The sequence below is a fragment of the Mercenaria mercenaria genome, chromosome 4, assembly GCF_021730395.1.
Source record: "Mercenaria mercenaria strain notata chromosome 4, MADL_Memer_1, whole genome shotgun sequence".
NCBI lineage: Eukaryota > Metazoa > Mollusca > Bivalvia > Venerida > Veneridae > Mercenaria > Mercenaria mercenaria.
The window spans coordinates 41,655,931-41,680,393 of NC_069364.1; the positions used below are offsets into that span (position 1 = coordinate 41,655,931).

The following is a 24,463-nucleotide window of genomic DNA, read 5'->3' on the forward strand; positions in this document are numbered from 1 at the left end:
AGTTATGAATTAAGCAAATTAAACAAGCTGCTCAAGGCTTTATAGGAATATGCATCTCTCTATATATGTCTAAGTTTAAAGAGGAAAAAAAGTTCATAGACTGATAAAATGCTGAAATACAATTTTTTTATAAACCAAGGGCACAGAAATCCTTGACAACCAAGTCCAATTGGGCCCATATCCATATTTTGACAGCACTTCTTTTGTATAAATGTTCTGACCAAACTTTGTTAGGATTGACACAGGAATGAAGGAGGAGTCTGAAAATATTTAAATATGGATTTTTTTTGACAATTGTGGAGCACATTACTCTAGATCTTCTAGTCTTATTTTGCTCATTATCAAAGTTGCACTTAGTCTAGACCTTATACACAGTCCTACTAAATAGTTGTAACTCATAACTGAAATTAACTGATATCTTTCTGTTACACATATTCTTACTAAACCTGCTTGGGATTACCAGTAGACAAGAAAGACATCATGCCAAGTGTAAACATGGTTAAACATGACACTTTTTATAAACTGGGGAAAGTAACTTTTGACCTAATAGTCTAATTTGACCAAAATGTTATTGGCGTATTTATTGTGTTAAAGTTTGATTTAGATTACTCAAGTAACGTGGATGCAAGAGTGTCAACAAACAAACTCTGGATGGGTGTTGGGCATCCAACAAATCTAAAAACCTTAATATCAAATTTTATGCATGATTCTTCTAAAACTGTATCAAGTGATTTTCAATGCATTAAATGTAAACTGACTACTTTAAAATCATTAATATTCATAGGGGACTAATATTCATGGATTTTGTGGTTGAGTCTTTCCACGAAATTTAATCTCAACGAACAAGTAAAATTCCCATTCATTTTAAGTTCAAAACATGAAATCCATGAATTCATATCCCCACGATTTTTTTTTTTTTTAACCAAAACCACGAAATTTCATGTCCACGAAATTGAATGATTTTACAGTACTGTAATATCACACTAGTACTTTATGATAAACCATTAAATTGATTTTACCCTATTAGCAAACAATAATTCGCATGTCATTTAAAATGTCTTAGAAAAAACCTTAGGCACCCAAACTGCAGTGAACAAGATTTTAAAACTTTTTACAAACCATCTAAAATGTATAACCCTACATGTACCAGGAAATAAAATAACTGCCACTAAAAGGTACTATACTTTTTCCCATTTTCATCCATCCTTGAACAGTAACCACTGAAAACATCCCTAGGAAGTTGATACAACGTTTGTTTTCACGATAATTAAATAAAAAAGGTGACTGTTAAACTTTCAGAATCTGTCCTTTGACAGGGCTGGCGAAATCTTATTTTGACAAACTTGTCTGTTTCTGCCATGAACTTTTTTCTACTTGTTCATATAATTGTTATACAGTAAATATGGCAAAATTCTACTCGGCAATATGGCCTCTAGGCCAAGCTAGGCAAGTCTGACAATCTATTCCACCACCCCTGACTTTGATATCTGCTCATGCTATATAAACTAAAAAAAAAAAAAAATGTACAACAAAGCAAAAACAAAAAGGCATTTAACATTTTACATTATCAGAGACTCTATCAAGAAATATATCTCAACAGACCCTCTTTCTAAATTCAATACTGCAGTGAACTGAAACCATAACTGGAATGCAGATCTAGTTCATTTTTGTACACTAAAACGTAAATTTATCAAGTTACATGTATATCCACTTAGAATTAACATTCACTTTCCTGATGAACAGTATACTTTCCCTTGCTTATATGTTAATGAAATCTATATTTTCTCGCTGGTTTTAGACTGATGTAAGTCTTTTTCATCTCCTCTGTGTCATCTTTCTTCACCTCTGTAAATCTCTGTCCTTTTGTATTCACAACCTGGTTGTCAAGGTAACGGATCATCTTTTTAGGTTCCTGCAAATATTTGTGATAATATTTAATTATTTGTGAACATACACTAAAGTGTAAGTAGACAGTAGTGATATTTAATATGGGGAGAACTGAAACCTCTTGCCAACTGGTAAAGGTTCCTAGCTAAAATCAACTGCCACTTGCCACGGGTAGCCCCTTGCCAACTGGTTAATGTTTCTAGCTAAAATCAGTTGCCATTCACTATTGGTAGCCTCTTGCAAACATGTAAATAATACTGACTAAAATCAATTGCCACCCACCATTGGAAGTCTCTTGCCAACTGCGAAGTTTCCTGGCTAAAATAACTTGCCACTCAATATTGGCAGCTTCTTGCCAATTGATTGTTACTGGCTTAAATCAAATACCACCAACCACTGGCAGCCTTTTTGCCACTGGTTAATGTTACTGTGGTCCTGTGGTAGACACCCACTTTAAGTGCAGGAGGCCGTAGGTTTGCTCCTTGGCCTCATCATACCAAAGATGTGAACACTGTACTATTAGTTCCTCGCTTGGCACTCAGAATTAAGACGATAGTTCTAGGACTGGTCAGCCTAGTGTCAGTATAATGTGTCTGGGTGGGGTATAATGGCACTTGTCTACAGCATGATATTCCAGTGAGGCAGCACTATAAAGTCTGGAATTGTGCTTACTGCAGCAAGTAGACACTGTCATTTATAAAATATAACTAAAATACTGTTGAAAAAGACGCGAAACCCAAACACATGTACATAAAACTTACATATTAAAACACGTGTCAACTTACAGATTTTGGTGCTGTAGGTTTATATTGTTTCTTATCTTCATTTACGTCAATAAAAGCATATCTCTCCATCATTTGATCCTTCAACTTCTTGTCATCCAAAATACCGTACATTCTTGTCTTCTTATCTTTTGGCTGTGAAAATACAAAGTTGTAACCAATCAAAACAGATCTAAAGTCAAACATCTTGGTATTTTGAACTATAATCATAATATGAACTCTTATTGCAAATTGTTTGTAAATATCTTTTGCTCCACTATTTGAAATTTTTCAAATACAACAGAAATGTAGAACAGCTTTTTATTGTAACCCTTTTGTCAGTGTTTGCATCCCCATCCCAAGTGTTGTATGTAAGCAGGTTTCTAAACGAGGGCCTTAACAGCCCTAGATTACTTACTTGAATTACACAGCTTGCTTGAACAGCTCTGATAGAGGGTCATGTAAGTCATAATTTTTTAGCATCATTAAACGATCATTTTTCAGGTTCCGTAACTCTGACATATCCATCACAAATTTATGCCCCTTTTTAATATTTGAAAATTTTGGTAAAGCTCTTGTATGTAAGCTAATATTATATAGAAGAATTTTAAATAGCCAAGTGTACTGTTGATAGACAGCACTTTGCATAGCTTACACTAACAGCTTGTATGAATAGCTAGCTAAACTTTTCTTTCGTGACATCCAGTAAGCAGACATGAGAAATATAAGTAAATATTGCAAAATAGTAACAAATAATGAATTATTCCAAGTTGGTATTTGTCAAAGAATAAATTTTTAATTTCATTTTTAGGGGAAAAAACTGACATCAGTGTTTTACTACCTTTCTATCTTCTGTAAAAGCGGTGTCTGTTTCTTGTCTATGTAATACAATCTGTACAGCTTTCTCTATGTCACCCTCGGCACTGTGTAAACAATGTTCTAATTCCAGTCGTACTGTTGTGGGAAACATTTCTATCAGCTGCTGTAACTGTTCATCAATGTCATCTGCTGAGGATTCTGAACTACTCTGTACAAATAAAATTTGAAGTCTGAGAAAAATAGGACTTTTTCTATGACGTTATAATTGCTTATAAAAAACGTCCTTTATTTCCTAAAATTATTCACTGAATTCCCATTGACAATTTGTCTAACAGTGGTTAACAGGTTGGACTACAAGACTAGCAATCCAGGTTCAATTTCCAGGTTGTAGCTGATATCTCCACCAGCATTCAGTGCTGGCTGATTTACTTTTAACTGGTATTGTTTCCTCCAGTCTCAGATGCTGGCAAGGTAAATACAATGCCTGCCATGTACTCTCCTGGAAATAATTTTTTCCATCAATTCCAGGTGGGGACTTTCAACAACTACTTGCACTAAATGAGGAACATTTACCTTTTTACCTTTAAATGTTTTCCTTGTTTACCAATAATTCTTTATGCTCATGCTGCATACTGTACAACAATGCATTTAGCAATGTCTTAATTACAACTAGAGCTATCACTAAAGGTGATGAATGTACCCCCCGCATGCCCTGACGCAGTACATTGCAATTTGACGCACACAAGATTGCATAATTATGTGGACTGTATGTATATAGACTGTATGTATACAGTATAGAAACAAAAAACAAAGTCCCATAACTATGCAGAATATTTATCTAAAAGAATGTAACATGCACCATGCACAACTAGGGTTGGTACTGATCACTTGTGTGAAGTTCCATTAAATTGTGTGCAAGGGTTCGGTAGATTAGGCACGCACATGATTGCATATGCAGACTGTATGTACATAGTATGTTAACAAGAAACAAAGTCCCACAACTCTGCAATTTTTGTCGCTGAAAGAACCTAACATGCCCCATGCACAACTACTGTTGTTACTGATCACTTGTGTGAAGTTTCATTAATTTGTGTCAAGGGGATGAGGAGAGATGGTGCGCACAAGATTGTGTCTATGTATATAGTATAGTAACAAAAAAACAAAGTCCCATAACTCTGCAATTTTTTTTTCTGAAAGAACCTAACATACCCCATGCACAACTACTGTTGGTACTGATCACTTGTGTGAAGTGTCATTAAATTGTGTCAAGGGGATGAGGAGAGATGGTGCGCACAAGATTGTGTCTATGTATATAGTATAGTAACAAAAAAACAAAGTCCCATAACTCTGCAATTTTTTTTCTAAAGTAACCTAACATGCCCCATGCACAACTACTGTTGGTACTGATCACTTGTGTGAAGTTTCATTAAATTCTGTCAAGGGGATAAGGAGAGATGGTGCGCACAAGATTGCATCTACGGACAGACGGACAGACAGACAGACAGACAACCTGAAACCAGTATACCTCCACTTACAACTTTGTTGTTGGGGGGTACAATAATAGTAACTGTAATTACACTGCCCATATTCACACCAACATTTAAAAGTCTGAACTTCAGAACAGCAAATATTCAGATTTTCTGAACTTTGTCTATAACAAATGTCCTACTGCTGAAAATTTTCTTAGCCATCATTTCATGTAGAATGAACATTTCTGCAAAGTTTCTTTGCAATTTATGCCAGTTTGATGAAAAAATAAAAATTCAGCATTTTAAAGTTGAAGTTTCAAACCTTTAAACATTGACTGATATGGGCCCAGAGTATAAGTACTTACACTGCTGATTAAGATCACATAGCACATAAATAGGGCATCATTTCCTTTGAACAAAAAACCTGCCCATACTCAGAAATGTGAGCAAAGTTCTATTAGATCTAAAGGTGAATAGATTTTTAAATAAAAAAAAACTTACTCTTTCATTTTCACCTGTAGAATCTAATCTTGTTTTGTGTTTTGCACTGTAAGGTAAACTACAGGCCCCCTCTACCAGTTGTGTGTTCAGTGACGGAATTGTTGGTTCCTTTGATTCACTTTCTATAGCAGTAGGTAGGAAAATTATACACATAAACTGTCAAGACAGATCTTAACTATAGTATTCCCTAAGTAACAAGAGCTGTCACAGAAGACAGCGCGCTCGACTATTTCGATGCTGGATAGTGAAACTGGGCACATCTGAGGAAACTACAGCTGTCACTGGAGTGTTAAATGACTCCAATTGTGGATGAAGATATTGCACAATAGCCTGAGTCTATGTCAAAAATATCAACTTAAAGTAATTTATAAGAGAGGTAAAGATAAAATGTATCAAAACACTATATAAGTATATCCTAAGCAAAAAGGGGCATAATTCATTAAATATTGGTGCCAGAGTTATGAAGCTTGTGTCATATAGTGTGGGTGATGATGTTTAACAACTATTTTAAGTTTGAATCAAATCCATTCAGTAATAACAGAGACAGAGTGAAAGTGCCTCAAAACTTTAACCTAAAATTCTAAGTAAAAAGGGGGAATAATTAATGGAAAATTGGTGCCAGAGTTATGCACCTTGCATCCTATGGTGTGGATGATGATGTTGAACAACTATTTTAAGTTTGAATCAAATCCATTCAGTAATAACAGAGACAGAGTGAAAGTGCATCAAAACTTTAACCTAAAATTCTAAGTAAAAAGGGAAAATAATTCATGAAAAATTGGTCCCAGAGTTATGCACCTTGTGTCATATCATATGATAAGGGTAATGATGTTGAACAATTGTTTCAGTTTGAATCAGATCCATTCAGTAATAACAAAGATAGAGTGAAAGTGCATTAAACTTGAACCTGAAATTCTAAGTAAAAAGGGGAATAATTCATGAAAAATTGTGCCAGAGTTATGCATCTTGTGTCATATGATGTGGGTGATGATGTTGAACAACTATTTTAAGTTTGAATTAAATCCTTTCAGTAATAACAGAGACAGAGTGAAAGTGCATCAAAACTTTAACCCGAAAATCTAAGTGAAAAGGGGAGATAATGCATGAAATATTGGTGCCAGAGTTATGGCCCTTATGTCAGATGATGTGGATGATGATGAGGAATAAGTATTTCAAGTTTGAATCAAATCCATCAAGTAATTACAGAGATAACTTGAAAAAAGAGAAAGTCCACCAAAACTTTAACCAAGGTGGGGACGCGGAAAGACGCAGACGCTGGGGCGAGTAGGATAGTTCTCCTTATACTTCGTATAGTCGAGCTAAAAATAGGTATGTTCAGAAGTTTATTTTAGATGAATAGAAAAGAACACCTGACTTTTTATGTTAATATGCAGACTAATGCAATCGGGACTCTACTGGGGTTCCAAGTCACAACATCACTGTCAAAATTCTGCGATCAAAATTTTACTACTGCAAATGCTACCCTTGAAAATTATCCGGCTTAGTCTGGAGACAAAGCTTAATGGAATGTGTTAAACTAATATCTGGCCTTCTTAACCTTTCTCTGCTAAATTTCTATAATGAACTTTTCCATCTTTCAATTTGGACAATGCTATTAGCTGTTAAAAGGGGTGCTTACCAAAAAGATACTGATTGAATGGTGAACAGTGCAGATCTTGATCAGACTGCATGGATGTGCAGGCTGATCAAGATCTACACTGGTCACAAAGGCAGAATCAACCGTGTCCAGCATGATAAAGGTTAAAGTCATATAATGTGACTTAAATACTGCTTTAAAACTGTTAAAAACAGTTTCACTGTTTAAATAGAGAATCTAACATGAAAGTCTTTACATACTGAATTCATTAAGTGAGTTGAATAAAGTATTAAAATGTGAGGCTCTGTCAAGTGTCAAGCATTTTAACATTTTCAGTTTGGCAAATATAATCCATTTATTGCTGAAAGACAAACATGTACTGAAAGTTTCAATTGGACCATTGTCTTTTCTTCTAGAAATGATGTCACGGTCAAAATGTTAAGACACTAGAAAAGTACAATATTTATATCATGGCTTAATTTCACCGCAGTCTGTTAAATATATGATAAAAACTGTTATAAAACAGCTATACTGTATCTTTTGTAACAACTAATGAATTAGGCACCTGTCACATTAGCAACTCAGTCCACTGGGATTTAATTTCATAGACTGACTAAACCATGAAATCGAAGAAAACTAGTCCCCAATTAAAATTAATGACATTACATTATATGATATTTAAAGAGAGCTGCAGATGCTCACTTTCAAAGCAGCATGTTTTACCTTGAGATCTGGACAATGTTGAGGCCAATTCAAACATCCATTCACACACTTTTATGCTGAAAAACATCAAAATATTTTTAAATAACTTTTCAAATATTTCAATCACGTTATTTATTTAGACACTGCTATATTTCAAAATTAAAATATAATTGTACTCTCTCCATCTTGTTTTTCGTTTAAACAGTATCAGTTTGGTGAAACCATGGTTGTTTAGACAGATTTCATGGATTCTATATCGGTACAGAATTGTTCTCCACAACAACAAGCAACTGAAAACTTCAACTACATGAATCAGGGGTGGAGGGCAAACGTAGGTCAACAGCTATCCTTTCAGTGATAAAATCTGAATACAGTCAGGACAATCCCTAAGTACAGTGTCAACACTGATCTTCAGGGATATAAACTAGCTATTTTTATTTAGGGGCCCAGACTGTCAAAAATAAATGTTTAACATTAGGTATATGGGCATTTTCTCCAACAATTTAGGGGCCCAGCCCAAAATCTAGGGGCCATGGGCTACTGGGCCCCTGCTAATTTATATCCCTGATCTTAAAGGTCAAAGATCCAGATGTCCATCCAAAGGAACATCCCAGCCAAACATCATCAACTTCCATCAAACTGTTTCAGAAGAAATGTTGTTTTAACCCTTACCATGCTGGACATGATTGGTTCTGCCTTTGCGACCAGTGTAGATCACAATCAACCTGCACATCCGTGCAGTCTGATCATGATCTGCACTGTTCGCTATTCAGTCAGTATCTTTTTGCTAAGCACCCCTTTTGACAGTTAATGGTACCGTCCAAATTGAAAGATGGACAAGTCCATTATAGAAATTTAGCAGGGTAAGGGTTAAGAAAAATGTGAACAACAGATGGATGCAAATACAGCAATTACAATAACTCACCCAAGCACTTTCTGCTCTGGTGAGCTAGAAAAGAATTATGAATAAACAATCATAACTAGTATATTTTGTAACTATGAGTTACTAAAAAGTATTGCATTCAAACTTTTTTTCTCTCTCAAAAATCCATGAAATGCAGGCACTGTGAAAGTTTATTGTGGCACAAACTCATTTACGTATGAATTTTGCTCGATATTTTGATATATTAGTATGATACTACCACACACATTCTGCAGAACGGAGTAAACTATTGTAATGCTTTTGGAATAATGCAGAAAATAAACATTTTACATGCTTTTTTTCACCAATATCTAATATTGACTGTCATGCACTCTCTCATTTGTCAGTGTCATATGTACATTTTACTGGTATTTCAAACTTGGTGGAAATGAACATGGGGGAAAAGTTCAACTTGTGGGTGAGTAGCTTTAAATTGTTTAGATTTTTTTTTAAAATCAAATAGGCTTTATAAACCCTGTGACTTTACCTATCAATTGTTGCAAAGCCTGGAATGTAAGCATCCATCATTTCAACAAATTGATCAACGTCAATATTTTCTTCTGCATTTTCACTGTCTCCGAGGTCCTCTAGTATACTTATTATGTAACTCAACACAATCTCATCTATGTCACTGAAGAAGGAAATATACGTGTCAAAAGGTGCGCAAACAATTCAGTTTTAATCATTACTGTGAAATCCTTTAATTTTATGGCTTTGCCGAAAAATGGCTTTTTCATTGGGATATTGATTTCCCAATAGTATCAAGTTAAAATGAATAGAAATTTTGTAAGTTTGTTGGCATTTAATAAAATTTCATGGATTGAAACTGCCACAAAATCCATGTAAATTAGTTCCCTAAGAACAATGATGATTTCACAGTATTACACAATAATTTTAACAGAGGAAACAACGTAGAAATATACCTGACATGGTCATGTAACGAATGTCCCCTCAAAAACTTTGCAAGAGCTGTTTGTACAGTGTTCTCACTTTCGCTTGCCATTCAGCCTGAAATTTCAGTATTATTCAACAAATGATAACATTCTGATTTAAAGCACTGACTCCAGGTTGATAACTGCAAAAAAGGAAATTTCTCAGATATCAGGAAATTATTGCTATATTTTATAAGAGGGATTTGCTTTGTGCCTGACAGATTATATGTTATAGAAACACATGAGGATTACTTCTAGATTTAGCTAACTTTTCCATTTAAATTATTGGTCAAGAAGGTAGGAAAGTTTGTTGTCGAGGCTGTCTGGGTTTGATTCCTGACTCAGACATGCTTTTTTTCTTCTTGATTTCACATTCTTTAAGATAGATTAGAAACAGAAACTCATGTTATTTTGAAAGAAGGTTTATTTCTGTATTCACCGCTGGCTAGCCTTCTGGTGAAAAAGGAGCCAATGCATAAGTCTTCCCTGCCAGTACATAGCCTCTCTGCAGACAAGACCTTTTGCAGTGCCTCTGAGTTGGCGCCACAAGGTAACTGAACACCTTGCGGCCTCAGGCAGAACTGCAGGGGACTCAGAGGAGGTCTGCCCTCAGACATGTGGCATGCTAGGCCCACCGGTGTATGGACACGCCCTGATGCCTATGAACAGACCCCAGCTATGAGACAAATAGCTTCTGTGTTCCCACAATAGAGTTTTAACTCGGAACAAAGGGTGAGGTAACCCCGAAAGAAACCCTGAGAGTTGCAGACAGAGGTGCTGGGCCATTGGCACTCTCTTAACGAACCACAGCACCATGCAATATCGCTATGACTACACAGCCATCCGGTATTCAACAATGTGGTGCTGAATCTCTGAGGTCCCTCCAAGGGGATTCAGTGCCGGGCTCTGAGCCTCGACAAAGTCCACCCACAGCTACTGGGGGTCCCTCCTTTAATCCACAACATGCAAAGAGAAGAAGGAGGAACATACCAAGGAGAAGAAGAACCATTTCTGTAATTTAGCAAGTTAAAACAGGGTAACTACATATATATGGTTGCTATTTGATTTTAAACTAACAGGTCATTTTCTGCTGAAAATCACGTTTTACAATACATTTAATTAAACTCTCATGATTTTACAGCGAGTGACATTATAATGAGCCTGGCATGCAAGTGTCCCTAACAATCACTTCTAATCTGTAAAATGACATTTCTAAAGCCAGTGTATCCAGTTTTAATTTGTTTTACGATTTCATCATTTAAGTATATTGCTACCTTGGCGAAACTGCCGAAAGTGAAGGTCACATGCACCGGAAACATGATGGGCTTAATTTTCTGTTTAAAATAATATTGGAAAAGAAAAGGTTTACGTAATTAATAGGAAATACTAGTAACATAATCCTGCATTTTTTCCTTTATTCATTTATTCCCTTAGTACTGCGAAAATAGGAGAGATCGTGTTTGTATACAAATCTGTTGTATTTTCTATTTTTAGAACTGATGGGCAGAAGCCGAGCATCCACGTTTTTTTGTAAACAGTGATGTTTTTCTAACGGCTAAAACTTACTTAAAACACAAATGATATCAATATTTTTTTGATCAATGGAAAGGATATAAAACAAGCAATTTATTGATTACTTTTAATTATATTTCGAAACAGAATGGATTAATTATGAACGCTTAACTTAAAAAGTTTTTTCTAAAACTTTGGGGCATCATTACGCCGCTATTAAAATCATATGTCATTTAAAATGGCTTTTCAATTTAAATAAGAAAATATGAAAACCGTAAGCATTTCAAAACTTTTTGAATTTTTAAAATCCATAAATTAGCGAAAAGGTTATTAAAAATTCCGATCCTATACACAAACAATGTAAAAACATTTGTTTAGCCCACCACCAGATAAACAGGTGTTAATGCGTGACGTCAAGGCGATCTCTCCTATAGGTGTAATTTGATTATGTAACATTCTCCTTTTTTTAAATTATGCATTTTCTGCATAAATATACAGATAGTTTTGCATTCTTTATCACTGATCATTTAAAAAAAAATATTCAAAACTGAAAAATAACACCGGCAGATTAAGTAGGGACGAAATAACAAACATTCTGGGGACGAAATAACAACAGGGACGAACTGATTTTGGGACGAATTCAACAGTCTGCAAATGAAGGAAAGTCAGATTTTGTAAAATACCTGTTCGATGGAACAATGACATTGAGGGAAAGTAGTAATAAATAATCAGTTGTATTGGCTAAATATTTACAATGCACATAGAACGAGCCGTTGAGACAAACTTAAATAACTTTTAAGCTTTTTTTTTTTTTCTATTTGTTTACACCGGAAGTTGATTCTATCCTTCAACGAATCGAAGTAAACGTCAAATATCTACCACCAAGGAAATGACACAAGCTAAAAAATCATTAGACTCTTCCACGCGTTAGATACTAGACTCTTCCACGCGTTAGATACTACATATTAGAAATCTGTACGTTTGTAATCGGCTTGTAACTGACTCTGTATTCGATAAGACAGATCAGTGAAACAGACTAGTTAATATCGATAAGACAGATCAGTGAAACAGACTAAAAAATCATAAAACTTTACTTCAGTTCTAAAAGATCTGTATCTTCCTCTGTTAATTCTTCAAAGATTTCATCTCATAAAACTCTTTCTTTTAATACCTTATTGTGAACTGTTTTTTTTCTTGATATTTTGGTGCTTGAAGTTGGAGTTAGCAGTCTTTCGTTTCTCAAGCAAACGATTAAGAGCATTTTCTCCATGTCCTCAATGTGAATAAAAACACACACACACAAAAAAGAAAAAAAAACTACGGTGCTCCTAAAGTGACATGTTACGCACTTTTTTCCACTTAGGTAATGTGAGAAACGAAAGACTGCTAACTCCAACTTCAAGCACCAAAATATCAAGAAAAGAAAACCTGTTCACAATAAGGTATTAAAAGAAAGAGTTTTATGAGATGAAATCTTTGAAGAATTAACAGAGGAAGATACAGATCTTTTAGACATTGTAAGTGACAAGGCTGTTCTGAGACAACTTTCTGAGGCAAAAGATACATTATTTTTACAATATTTCTAACTCTTATCAAATCGAATAAGTACCCGTCGACAAACATCACTTTTCTTATTTGGTTAGAGACAGTTAAATAGCACAACTGTGGCACATCTCTATTAGTATTGCTGGTCCGGTTTATTTTCTTTCATTGGTGTCTGTATTTCATTTGTATTTTCATTTTTGAACGGGACCATAGAGGTTTATTACGTCGTTTCTGTTTTATAGAGGACAAATAAAATCTTGTCTTTTCCCTGGCCAATTTTAACGTTCTCTGTGATTTATTTCTCTGAAAATAAATGAACGCTACCACAGGAATATGAATGAAAATCTGACAAACAACTGATTAATACTTTTATCATGGACCAGATTTTATTTATTTTGTATGAACAGCTTAAATGCACAACAAATTAGTAATGAAATCGCAATGTATTGGTTTTAAGGGACTAAAAAGTAACCAACTGTAACTATACTGATTTAAAGAGTCAACCCGAATTTGGTGTGCTGTTCAGTACCATTCGTGGATGAGACAGATATCCGTGAACTGGTTCTTGTTTTTACGAACGATTACTATTAATTACTTAATGATATTGTTCGATGTACAATATATTAGAAATGGCGGGATCATTATAATGCTATAAAACTCACTAAATTTATTCATTGTTAGGCTTTAATGACTGTTGTTAAGACGGATAAGACTTCGCAAGTAAGACACAGAACGGTATCCACTTGATTGCGTTGCATTACGACCCACTCGAAACGGCGTTGCATTAGGTTTTCGGCCGATTTTTCAGAAATAACCTTGACTAATTCTATGAAAATACACACGCTTTGTTTTAAGAGGTAGCCCTTTACAAAAAAGGTGTTTTAACAGTTTCTTGTTCCCGATTAACACTATATTTGATGCGATATTGTCAAAAACTGTCAAAAATCTCCTTCCCCCGCCGGACTGTACAGAAGTGTTTGAATAAACGGCACAAATCTCAGCTAAATGGACATATGTGCTAAAAAATAGACACATTTGCGCTCCAGGTGCACCCATCGTTTTCATTTGATTAATTATTAAACAGGTAGAAATTCCTTAAAATCATACTTAAAATACCGGAAATTTGTAGTATCGGCCATATTTCTCCATCTGATCGGCGTAAAATTCACCGCTCAAACAACGTTGGAACCACTTGATCTGATAAAGCTATGGCCAGTGTGTTATATAAGGTATTTGATTTTGTGAATGAACAGCCTAAACATAACCGAGGCTGTTACTTTAAAGCTTTGGATGTAACTGACGCATTTATAGATCTATATTATCAGAATATGTCAGCATTTATAATTTAATCAACCATGGAATGACTATGTCCTTAGATATGCAAAATTTAGGTCAATACTGATATGTTGTTTCAGTAAGGAGGTCTAAATGAATAACTAGCTGACCAACAAACTGTCGCTAACCCACAGAAAGAATAACATTACTCCCGCACGATAATTTAAACGACAACGTGTTTATATTATTGGCTGATTGTTATGGTCCCATGCATGATAGAACTCGAACAGTTTGTCAATGATTTAAATAAGGTGCATGCTGTCATATTAAACAAAAAGATTTTCTGTATTGTAACGTTTTAATAAAGAAAAATCATGGTTATCAAGCATGCTATCGTTCCAGTTATCGTTCAGAATTTATACTAATTTCAGCATCTTTTTAAAAATATAAAAAAAGTTTACAGTTCAACGGGTCATCAAGAAGATTTGAACATATGGATTTTATTAAACCCTGCTGACAGACGGACATGGTTTATTCCCAGAAACCTAATTAACTTTTGATAGTTGGAGAAAAAAAAAATTGACATTTAAAATGGCAACTGCTAACAATGTCTACTTGTCAAAATAACATACACGATTAGACCATAAAATTCCAAATGCTATTCATTTTCACTGTAGCATTTCTTTATATACTAACCTACCGAAAGAAAAACAGCCTGTTCCCAGCATCTGCATCTTTTTTTTTTTTAACAATATCAAAATGTTTACAGTTCAGTCATTTAAAGACAAAGATGTTCTACATGCATGATAAATAGTTTTTGACGTGTACGTTACCCTCTGGGGAAAAATGACGTGTACGTCACCTCCTGAAGACCGCAACGTGTACGTTACCGCACCCTTTGTCTTACGATATCTTTAATATTCCTGAATAGTCATGTTAATTATTTGGTACAGGACTTTGGACAATGACAAGCTTTATTTTAAACCTAATTCCAGCGAAAATTCTCTGCAGAATCTGTGCTAGTTGCGTAACTTGTGAACAGACGTGTTCGTTACCAAAATATTTTGCATCTTTCGAATCGGTTGGGCAAGGATTACGTAAAAACGGGAGGGAGTTTCATCAAGTTACATATATCCGATGAAAGAGCTTTTTATTGCAGGGTTTATGCACGTTATCTCGTTTAAAACAATGGCGGATCAAAAAAGTTATAGTGAAAAAACATACCTGAAGCGGGCCTATTTTTAGCACTTTTGCGTGCACGTTATCCGATTTAGTCACGTGGTTTCCCCACCGTGTAGAGGAAATCCGTCACATTACCGTCGCATTTCTTTATGTAAAATTTTAGAACACACTGTTGCATCTAATATATATTCCCCTCTCATTTTAATTAATGTAATACTCGACATGATCTATATCATTGCTTTAGGGAACGTCGCCCTTGTGAGACCTAGCTACTTCAATTTGTGAATGACATTGGAAGAAACTTCAAAGAAGGCCTACTAACTGATCTAGTTCTTTTAGATTTCACCAAGGTATTTAGCCTGACTCCCTGGCTGCATGGTTATTTTTCATATAATTACTGGAAACATTTTATAAGAAAATTTTAAGTCTCTAAAATAGCACAATTTTATCTGAGGGCTGAACCATACAGCCTGGTTAAAAAGTTGGCCAGTGTTACCCATGTAAACTGTTAACTAGTGAGAACCCTATCGATTTTAAGGCAGTTAACTATCCTACCTAATGACAATTTCTCCTTACCAATTTGATAAGGGTCATTTGAGAAAACATCAGATGTTATTTTCTAGAAAAGTATGATATTGAGCCCATCCATGACTCAAATGTTAGTGTGAAATATTATATGTGGATAATTATTTGGAGGTAACATATTTTACTCTTTACGAATTCTTAAGTTTTATTAAATGTTAAATATGGAAACTTCAACAACAGAAAGTGTTTACTGTTGTGGAAAAATTAACCCTTACATCGAAAAAGTTCAAATGTATTTTATATGGAGAAATGAAAGAAAACAGAAATGAAAGGCATCGCTTGTTTTATGGTCAAGAACCACACTTGTACTGGTACATAATTGAGAAATTTTTGGGTTATTTATATTGTTTCACTGGAGAAAAGGTTGTAATTTAAATGAAAGTTTTGTCATTAAACAAAGATAAAAACAAGATAATGGAGGGTGCTGGTGATGTTTGAATTCTGTTTTGGTCGGCAGTGAGATATCTCCAGCTACAGCCAGTTCTTGATAACACCAAGTCAGTAGATTGTTTTCAATTTTATTTCTGATGACAACATGACAGATACTGGGGTTCATTATTTAAAGTTCTAAAGTTAATGAAATTTTAAAGAAAGTTTTAAATCAATTCATCTGTGATGATGAACTGTGTGTATTATAAAGAGTTAAATTATAAATATTATTATTTGTATTTTTTGGTCTATGTGTTTGAGTGTTATTCTTAACAAGAGCTGTCCCTAAGACAGCCAATGCTACTAAATTGTTTTGCCAAAAGCAGGAATATTACCCATTTTCAAAATGTTAAAATATATAGAGAGAGTTTCAATCCAGTATCTGCGTTCGTTTTTGATGGGAACTTGCATGCAGAACTTACTTTAACCAGGATTTTCTAAGTCTAAAAGGGGGATAATTCAGCTGAAATGCATGTCAGAGTTATAGAACTTGATGCTATCACCTAGTTTTATAACCCTGAAGACACATGTGAAGTTTCAATTCAATACCTACAATCATTAGTTTTGGAGATGGAAACTTGTACGCAAAACTTTAACCAGGATTTTCTAAATCCGAAAGGGGGAATAATTTGGCCAATGCATGTAACAGCAGCTGATTGTCAATAAAAGAAATTAATGGGAATTTGTCTCACAAATTTGTGAGACACAGGTAGCCAACTTTCACCAGTCCCTATGTTTTGAGCCAGGGGCAATGAAAATGTCAATGTATAAACAGCCTTCTGGAGTTACTTCCCTCTTCTTAAGATGAATAAAACTGATATATGTAAATAAGAACAAACATAGGGACGGGAGCCAGTCTGTAAGGTATTAAACAAAGCTGTACTATTTTTATTTTTATTGTATATGACCTCTCCTGAAAGCATCAAATCCCAAAGTCGTTTATTTGCAGATGACACTGCTGTTTATCGCGCATGCTAGCTTATAATATCCCGTATGACTCCCATATTCTACAGGTAGACTTCAGAAAACTGGAAAATGGAAAGAGAAGTTGGAAATAAAGTTCAACCCTAGTAAATTATGTACTGTTTTAAAAATATCTAAAAAAGGAAAATATCATTTTTAACTTTATACTTCATGGACGTATTTAAGGAATCGTTCAGGATGCAAAATACACAGGCTTGGATATGTTTGATGACATCTCCTGGACCAAACACATAAATACAATTAAATCAACTCTGATAAACGTCTTAGTTTTCTTCGTAAGAACATCATCATTAAAATGAGAATATCAAGCAACTTTCCTCTACTAATATGATGTACGACCGAAATTGAAATACTCTTCATCTGTCTTGTCACCTTGTACTTAATATGATGTAGAAGTCCTCTTGGTAAAAAAATAATCATTCATGTCAGGACAGTGTAGGGTAGGGTCGGGTAGGTAAGTAGGTAGGCAGATAAGAGTTAGGGGTCTGGTAACCGTACGGGACCTCTAGAGGTCCGATCTTGAAAGGTTGATACCGTATTACATATGGTATTTGCAAAGTGGGCGATATAGTGAGTTATGATATATATGTTTCAAAACTTAAATATTCTGCACTTATAGGCATAAAATCATTTTCTGAAATTAATATCTCTTACTTGCATTGCTTTCAAAGTCATGGAGAACATTTTGGTTTAAAATATTATGACAAATTACAGTAATAACAACTTGTTTAAGTAGTACCTGTATTACTTCGGATCTAAAAATAGCTATGAAACTCAGCTTATGAGCTTTACACAGGAGGTCTACGACAACCTTGAAAATGGATACCAAACAGAAGTAATTGTTATGGACTTCAGTAAAGCATTTGAAACAGACGTTAAAGGAAATTGATGCTATCGTAAACGCCCTCTAGCCCCGAGTTGAACAGAAAACAACATTTACACATGCTACAGATACAAAAAAAAAAAACAATTCAGAGACATCCGCAGATGTGTTCATACGGCGATGCAAATGGAATCTTCAATGATACACTGCTATGTAATTCCATGAAAAGCGGCTTGTGGTCCCCAGTTAAAATAATCGGTTTGCCCTAAACGAGAAAACAATGAGCAGAACTAAAGAAACTGGAATTTAGAAAGGGGATCGGAGGTTATGGAGCCTGCATAACACAGGAACTGGCAAAAGACAAAATTAAATAACAGGGACCTTTTCCAAGGGGTTATACAATACCTAAAGCTACCAAAGCGGGAATATTGGAACCACCCAGGCCGAAAAGTTCACGCTGAGAAACTAAACAGCATCAATAACACGACATAAAATTCGAGCTGAACGATCTGAGAAGATCGAAATATAACAGCCTCGATTAAAGACACACAAGGAAAATAGAAAAAGCTTATAAAACAAATGCCCGCCTCCAACTAGAATGTTGTTCAACTGCATGACACCCTTGGAAAGTACTACAAGTTTCCGGTTTCAGTAGGGTGTGGAAAAAATGCTCACTCATAGCTAAGTCGGAAAAAAATCATAAAACGTTAGTGTTTTGCTGTATTATGTCTTTCCGGCTTAAAACAAGGCAAGGGAAATAGGACACCAAGATTCCTTAGATGATATTTCAAGGACTGAACGCCGACACAGGAGTATGCGTCAACAGTATCTCAGCAAACATTCCACATCGGCGGATTTTTGTCCAGTAAGGGTTTCTATACATGACTGATATCGGCTACACATCATATATGTGTACTTGACACATCATGTATGTTATTTGATAATCTTCCGACTCGGTGCCGATATCTGCTTGAAGACATTGGCTGATATTATGCGGATTACTATGCATGATTTAGTTCTATGGTTTAATAGGCGATTTATTATTGCACTGCATAATTCAAGTATAAAATGTTAAAATTTCGTAAGGTGAAGAAAAATGTCATGATTTAGTTCTATGGTTTAATAGGCAATTTATTATTGCACTGCATAATTCAAGTATAAAATGTTTAAATTTCGTAAGGTGAAGAAAAATACCGACATTCAAGAAAATATATCAAGAATAATATCCCAAGTGACCGATTAGCTTTTCACTTTTCGTGCAATTTGCTCATTAAACTTGAGTTCATCGTCAAAAATAACTCATAAATCTTTTTCTTTATTAATATTTTCATTATGGGTATCTCCAGAATTCGATAAGTAATATTGTTTATTAGAACTATCCTTCCCCGAATGCACTTAATTTCCCGACATTAAATTTCAGCTGTCATTTCCCTGACTCAGCTGATAATGCAGATAAGTACTATCAGTGACATGTCCACAAATATTCTTACTACACTTTGAAAAAGGAAACTCGGGAAGGTAGATAATGCGTATCAAAGTCTGTGCAGTGTTAAGACAGTAGCCTGAGGGATTCCACATTTGATTGTAGTCCAATTCAAACAAGCACTACCAACACGGGATTACATTAAGCTTACTGGTGTATAGTTTGCACGTGAATGTCTATACCCTTTCTTAGAAATACATTGTATTTGTGCCCTTTTCCATGAATGTTGTAAAACGCCAGGCTCTAACTCGTAGGTCGTAAAAACTATTGATACGATATCACTGATCTCAGTACCGCATTCAGTCAAAAACAAAAAAAGAATAACATCTGCTCTCGGTGATTCATTAGTTTTTAACTTATCTGATTTCTTTTTTACAAGGGCTGTCTCTATATTATTGCTAGTCAACGCGTCAATAAAACCCCTGTCATTAAGCAACATTCAAATCCTCATCGATAAAGGCACTTGAAAAAAAAAGCAAGTTCAAAAGTTCCATTTTCTGACAGCCGTGCGTTCCAATGATCCATCCTCTGCTTTCAAGTCGCTAATACCACTATGAGTTTTTTATTGTTAATGAACGTAATTCCAAAACAATTTGCTATAGGAATTAATATTCTTTGCAAGACGACATTCAAAGTTCAACTCTGATCGCCAACAATTATTTGTTGCCAAATTTCTTTTAACGCGTAAGTTTGATAGTTGTGTTTATTTTGACACTGCTGGTAATACTAGCAAACCTTCTTTTATTACAGAAAAGCAAATAATGCTTGTTTTTTTATGGTTATACTTGACAGTTCTTTTTTAGTATAAATACTTATTTGATACAATGTAATTTTTAAAGCTTGATTTTTCAGCACTTTGATGAAAACAATAATATTTTAATTTTGACTGCTGAACAAATTCTCAGCTTCAGCAATTGTAAATTTATGAACGATTAAAGTGAGCAAACTGAATGAGGTCTACATTCTAGGCTATCAAAATATCTGATTGTCGTATTCTAAGGATGACGCGTGCCGGGTGCATGCCAACCTCTCATCATCCCATTTCCGGTATGGTACGGTATTAACGGGAAAGGAGTACTATCGTTTGGTGAGTTACTTCCCTTGAATCAGCATCCCGTGAGTTGCTGATGTTTTTTTTTTCTTTTTCAAGGTACAACATTAACTTGATGCGGATTTTTGTTTTGACTGATGTTATTTAACTGTTGAAATTGACCATTTCAACCCACCCGACATTATTTTGCTGTACAATATGGTACAAATTTTATTAATGTGTCATTGTGTGCAGATGCCCCAACTTGACCCAAGATGGGTGGGGCCACAGGTGCCGGATGAAACTTTCCCCCCAATATCATATATTAAAAGAGGAAACATTTGTCCAGCACCCTGAAAATTGTGTGTTGTGCAATTAAATATAAAATTACCAAGCCATTGACTTAAACTTTAGTTAAATTACATAATTTGCAGGAAGATGTTTAGAAACAAAGCATTCTCGATATCGACATAATAGGATAATCCTGTTTTCCGGTATTAACCACCAATAAACACCCGTTCCCGGTTTTACGGTGAGGGGGTATTGGCCATTATGGCAGTAGTGTTAGAAGTATCCCGACCTACCCTAAATTTTTGGCCCGACCCTAAATGTTTTTATGGCCTTGGAGAATATTTTTTTCAACTTTTTGACAAAAAGTTGCCAAACTGCACTTTTTATGCTTTAAACATGGTCAGTGATGTTAAAAATCAACTTCCTGATGCTCTACAGGCATGACCCCCTTATTTGTATTAATTTTTTGACATAAAAATAATAGTATTTCCGAAAAGTCTCCTTTAATAAAAAAAAATTCCAAAAAAAAAAAAATTTTCCGACCTACCTACCCTAATTTTTTTGAGCATGTTACCGTAAACAAAGATTTTTTTTTTTTTAGGCCTTATCCTTTTTTCAAGTTTTAAACAAAAAAAATGAATAAAAATGTATTGCAGATTATAAGTAAACAATTAAGATGTAGCAAAAATGTCCTCAAAGTTTACTTTATTTTTGAAATTTTATCTTTTATTCTACACTGCCGCTTCCGTGGCTCGATACCGAAGGTGTGAAATTATTCGCATTTTTCAAGGTAAACAGATTATTTTTGAAAAAAAAATGTTGCCGAGGTCGTAGAATAGTATTTCCATTGTGAGAAAGTAAGAACTTTCCTGAATCCTTATCTTCTGGCAAAAATAATCGCTAATATTGTACACGGTCTTTATATCGGTTAATCTCGCCAGCCCCACTGACCCTATTTATGGAAATACCGGAAAACTGGATTTATCCTTAATGTCGATATGGTCAATGATTACTTTTACCAAATAATTTAGAGACCTCTTTACTTTTGGATGCAAACAATAAATAGCAATGAAAGCATGTTTTATGCAGGAAAATTTTCCAATCCAATCATTGAATGAAATCATTATTTTTTGTTGGAAACTAATTTTTCGTGGTCATGTCAATCCAAAAAATTAAATCCCAACAAAGGCAAAAAAAATACATTTGTTTTTATTTTCAGACCATGAAATCCACAAATTCATGTCCCCACGAAAATTGCTGTTTTGGTAAATTTTATGAAATTAAATTATTCATATTTTATCTATTCATGCAGAGAATAATTAAGGTTAAGTAAACGTATTAAATGCTGCAGTACTTAGGATTATTACAAATGAGATTGAAATAAAATAGTTTTCCTGTTTTTTTTATATTTATTTGTAAATATATTTATATATAAATATGTCTAGTGTTATTTAATAGGGCCATTGTCCTTAATCACTGTTAATATTCCCAAGCTTGTACATGCAACTGTGCACATCATATTGTGTTTTGCATAGATCTGTTAAACTGGAGACTAACCTCAGACCATTTATAGTATCTTGAGGAGTCATGGTTTTGATGCCAGTAGTGCACTAACCCATATTTTTTGGGTTCGGTAGCTGATAAATTTCAAATCTGTAACTGTACATTGTGATTTTTTTGCCTGGGATCACACCAATACTAGCAAGTAAATATAAAGATTTAAGAAATCAGTTGAATAATATGCAGTGTAATAAATTGTTCATTTTGATAATTAAATGTTTGAAATAAAATACAATAAAAAAACAACATTAGTCTGCCAGGCAACTAACCTATGAAAATTTTGTTTTAATCCGCAGACTGTAACGTTAAAAAAAAGGTTGTGTATTAGAAGAAGGTTGTATCACAAGCCAGGAGCTTATGGATGAATGAGCATCATGTTATATGTTGTATGAGGTTGAAATTACACATTTAATATCTGTGTGAAATGATGGATGTAGTTTTCATCTTTGAGGAGTGCCTTTGATGGTTTTATTCTTTTTTCGACCTATAAATTCAGGTAAGTTTTATAAATGATCTGTTTAATTAAACATATAGATAAATATAATTGCACGACAATGCTTTTTTATAAATGCTTTAGATTATATGCTTACAGGACTTATGTCCTTGGGAAAGGCATATACCACATAATGTTTAAAACATTGAATCATTAGTTTTAAAGTAGTTAATTAGGTATATGTGTTCAGTTTAGTTTAACAATCTTCATTTACGATGACAGTCTGTTTAGTGAATATGAGTTTGTTTTCAACACTTAACTGACAACTTCCACACATGAATTGGAGGTAGAGGACTGATGAATTGATGAATTTTGTCTCAGTTTCACAAAGAACAGCTTGATTGATTGTCCTATACACTTCCAGTTGAGTTTTCCAGATGTATGTAAACAATGTAATACAAAGGAAACTTGGATTGACTATTGTGTATTACTGTAATACATGTAACCCTTTTGACATAATATGATTTAATTGTGTCTTTTGGTTTAAAGACATACTGACAAAGTTCTGGTCATATGACTACTTTTCAGTATTTAACCCTTATCATGCTGGATACGATTGATTCTGCCTTTGCGGCCAGCGTAGATCATGATCAGCCTGCACATCTGTGCAGTCTTATCAAGATCTGCACTGTTTGCCATTCAGTCAATATCTTTTTGGTAAGCACCCCTTTCAACAGTTACTGTCCAAATTGAAAGATGGAAAAGTTCATTATAGAAATTTAGCATGGTAAGGGTTAAAGGTGGAAGAAGACCCAAGGTTCTCGCACCAGACATTATCTCAAGCAAGAACAGGCACCTGGGTATAGTTGACCACTGACCTCCAGCAAGCCAGCTAGATTGCGAACACATAAGATGACCAGAGCAGGGCTTGAACCTACTGAGATATTAGTGGCAAGTCATTTGAAGTTGGCCCCCTAAACTGCTCTGCTGTGATCGAGGTCTCTCTGGTCTTGTTATTATGCCAGTCTTTAGTTTATTATAAAGTTTATTATTGACTTATAAAAGCTTGACCTAAAACATTGTTAGGCATAACAAAGTACCGTCTTGGTTATCACATTCATATTTTTCTATCCACATTTGACACAGTTTTTAAGATATGATGTTCCTGATGCGGAAAAAATATAGTAGCACTTGAATCTTGAATCTCTGTGGCCGAAACTCTTCCAGCTTATCCTCAATAAACCTTGATAAATCTCATATATACCGTTTATCTGTATTGTCGTGGCACTTGACATTTGACTTGAGAACATTAAACAAAAAGCAACACATCAAAGTATTTCTGGTCTTTTCCACAATATTTCATGTTATATGCATCAAAAACTATGTGAAAATGAATCAGATATCATCCAAGAAACAATCATGTGTACTTTAGACAACAATAGTCAGCCATTGTCATCATGTGACGTCACATCACTAATTTCGCAGTATACATCAACAACTGTGGCAATCAAACTATCATAGGCTAAAGAACACTATATATTATTAAAACATTAAAAAGCTGTCGAAGTCTAACTAACAGGATTACTCAATCAGTTTAAATGTTTTATATGAACTGTTAACATTGGCAATATCGCAAATGTACTCCTCTGGGCAGTGGACACTCCTGATATTTTGCAAGTAAACCACAAAGTCACGGGCGTGGTCATGATTTATCGGAGCCTAATACTTAGTTAACATGTTC

At 34.6% G+C, this 24,463-nt stretch overlaps 2 protein-coding genes across 8 annotated transcripts in view; one reads left to right on the forward strand and one right to left on the reverse strand.

The window, feature by feature from the left end:
- On the reverse strand, positions 1-24,164 carry LOC123551533 (CUE domain-containing protein 2-like). 3 transcript variants are annotated; one of them, XM_045340538.2, is made up of 8 exons: positions 23,823-24,164; positions 9,582-9,666; positions 9,146-9,289; positions 7,758-7,813; positions 5,438-5,559; positions 3,490-3,675; positions 2,673-2,804; positions 1-1,912 (listed from the first exon to the last, which is right to left on the reverse strand). In XM_045340538.2, exons 2-8 carry the CDS (start codon positions 9,659-9,661, stop codon positions 1,766-1,768), a joined length of 867 nt encoding a protein of 288 aa, XP_045196473.2. In that variant the 5' UTR covers positions 9,662-9,666; positions 23,823-24,164; the 3' UTR covers positions 1-1,765. The 3 variants fall into 3 exon arrangements, with proteins under 3 accessions (XP_045196473.2, XP_045196471.2, XP_045196472.2); XM_045340536.2 differs by lacking the exon at positions 23,823-24,164 and adding an exon at positions 11,786-11,970; XM_045340537.2 differs by lacking the exon at positions 23,823-24,164 and adding an exon at positions 11,856-11,953.
- Positions 22,586-24,463, forward strand: part of LOC123551530 (anoctamin-1-like) — an 84,949-nt gene continuing 83,071 nt past the window's right edge. For all 5 annotated transcript variants that reach the window (XM_053541013.1, XM_053541014.1, XM_053541018.1 and 2 more), the window contains exon 1: positions 22,586-22,785. The gene's annotated coding sequence lies outside the window, so the exon portion shown is untranslated. The remainder of the gene's footprint in view (positions 22,786-24,463) is intronic.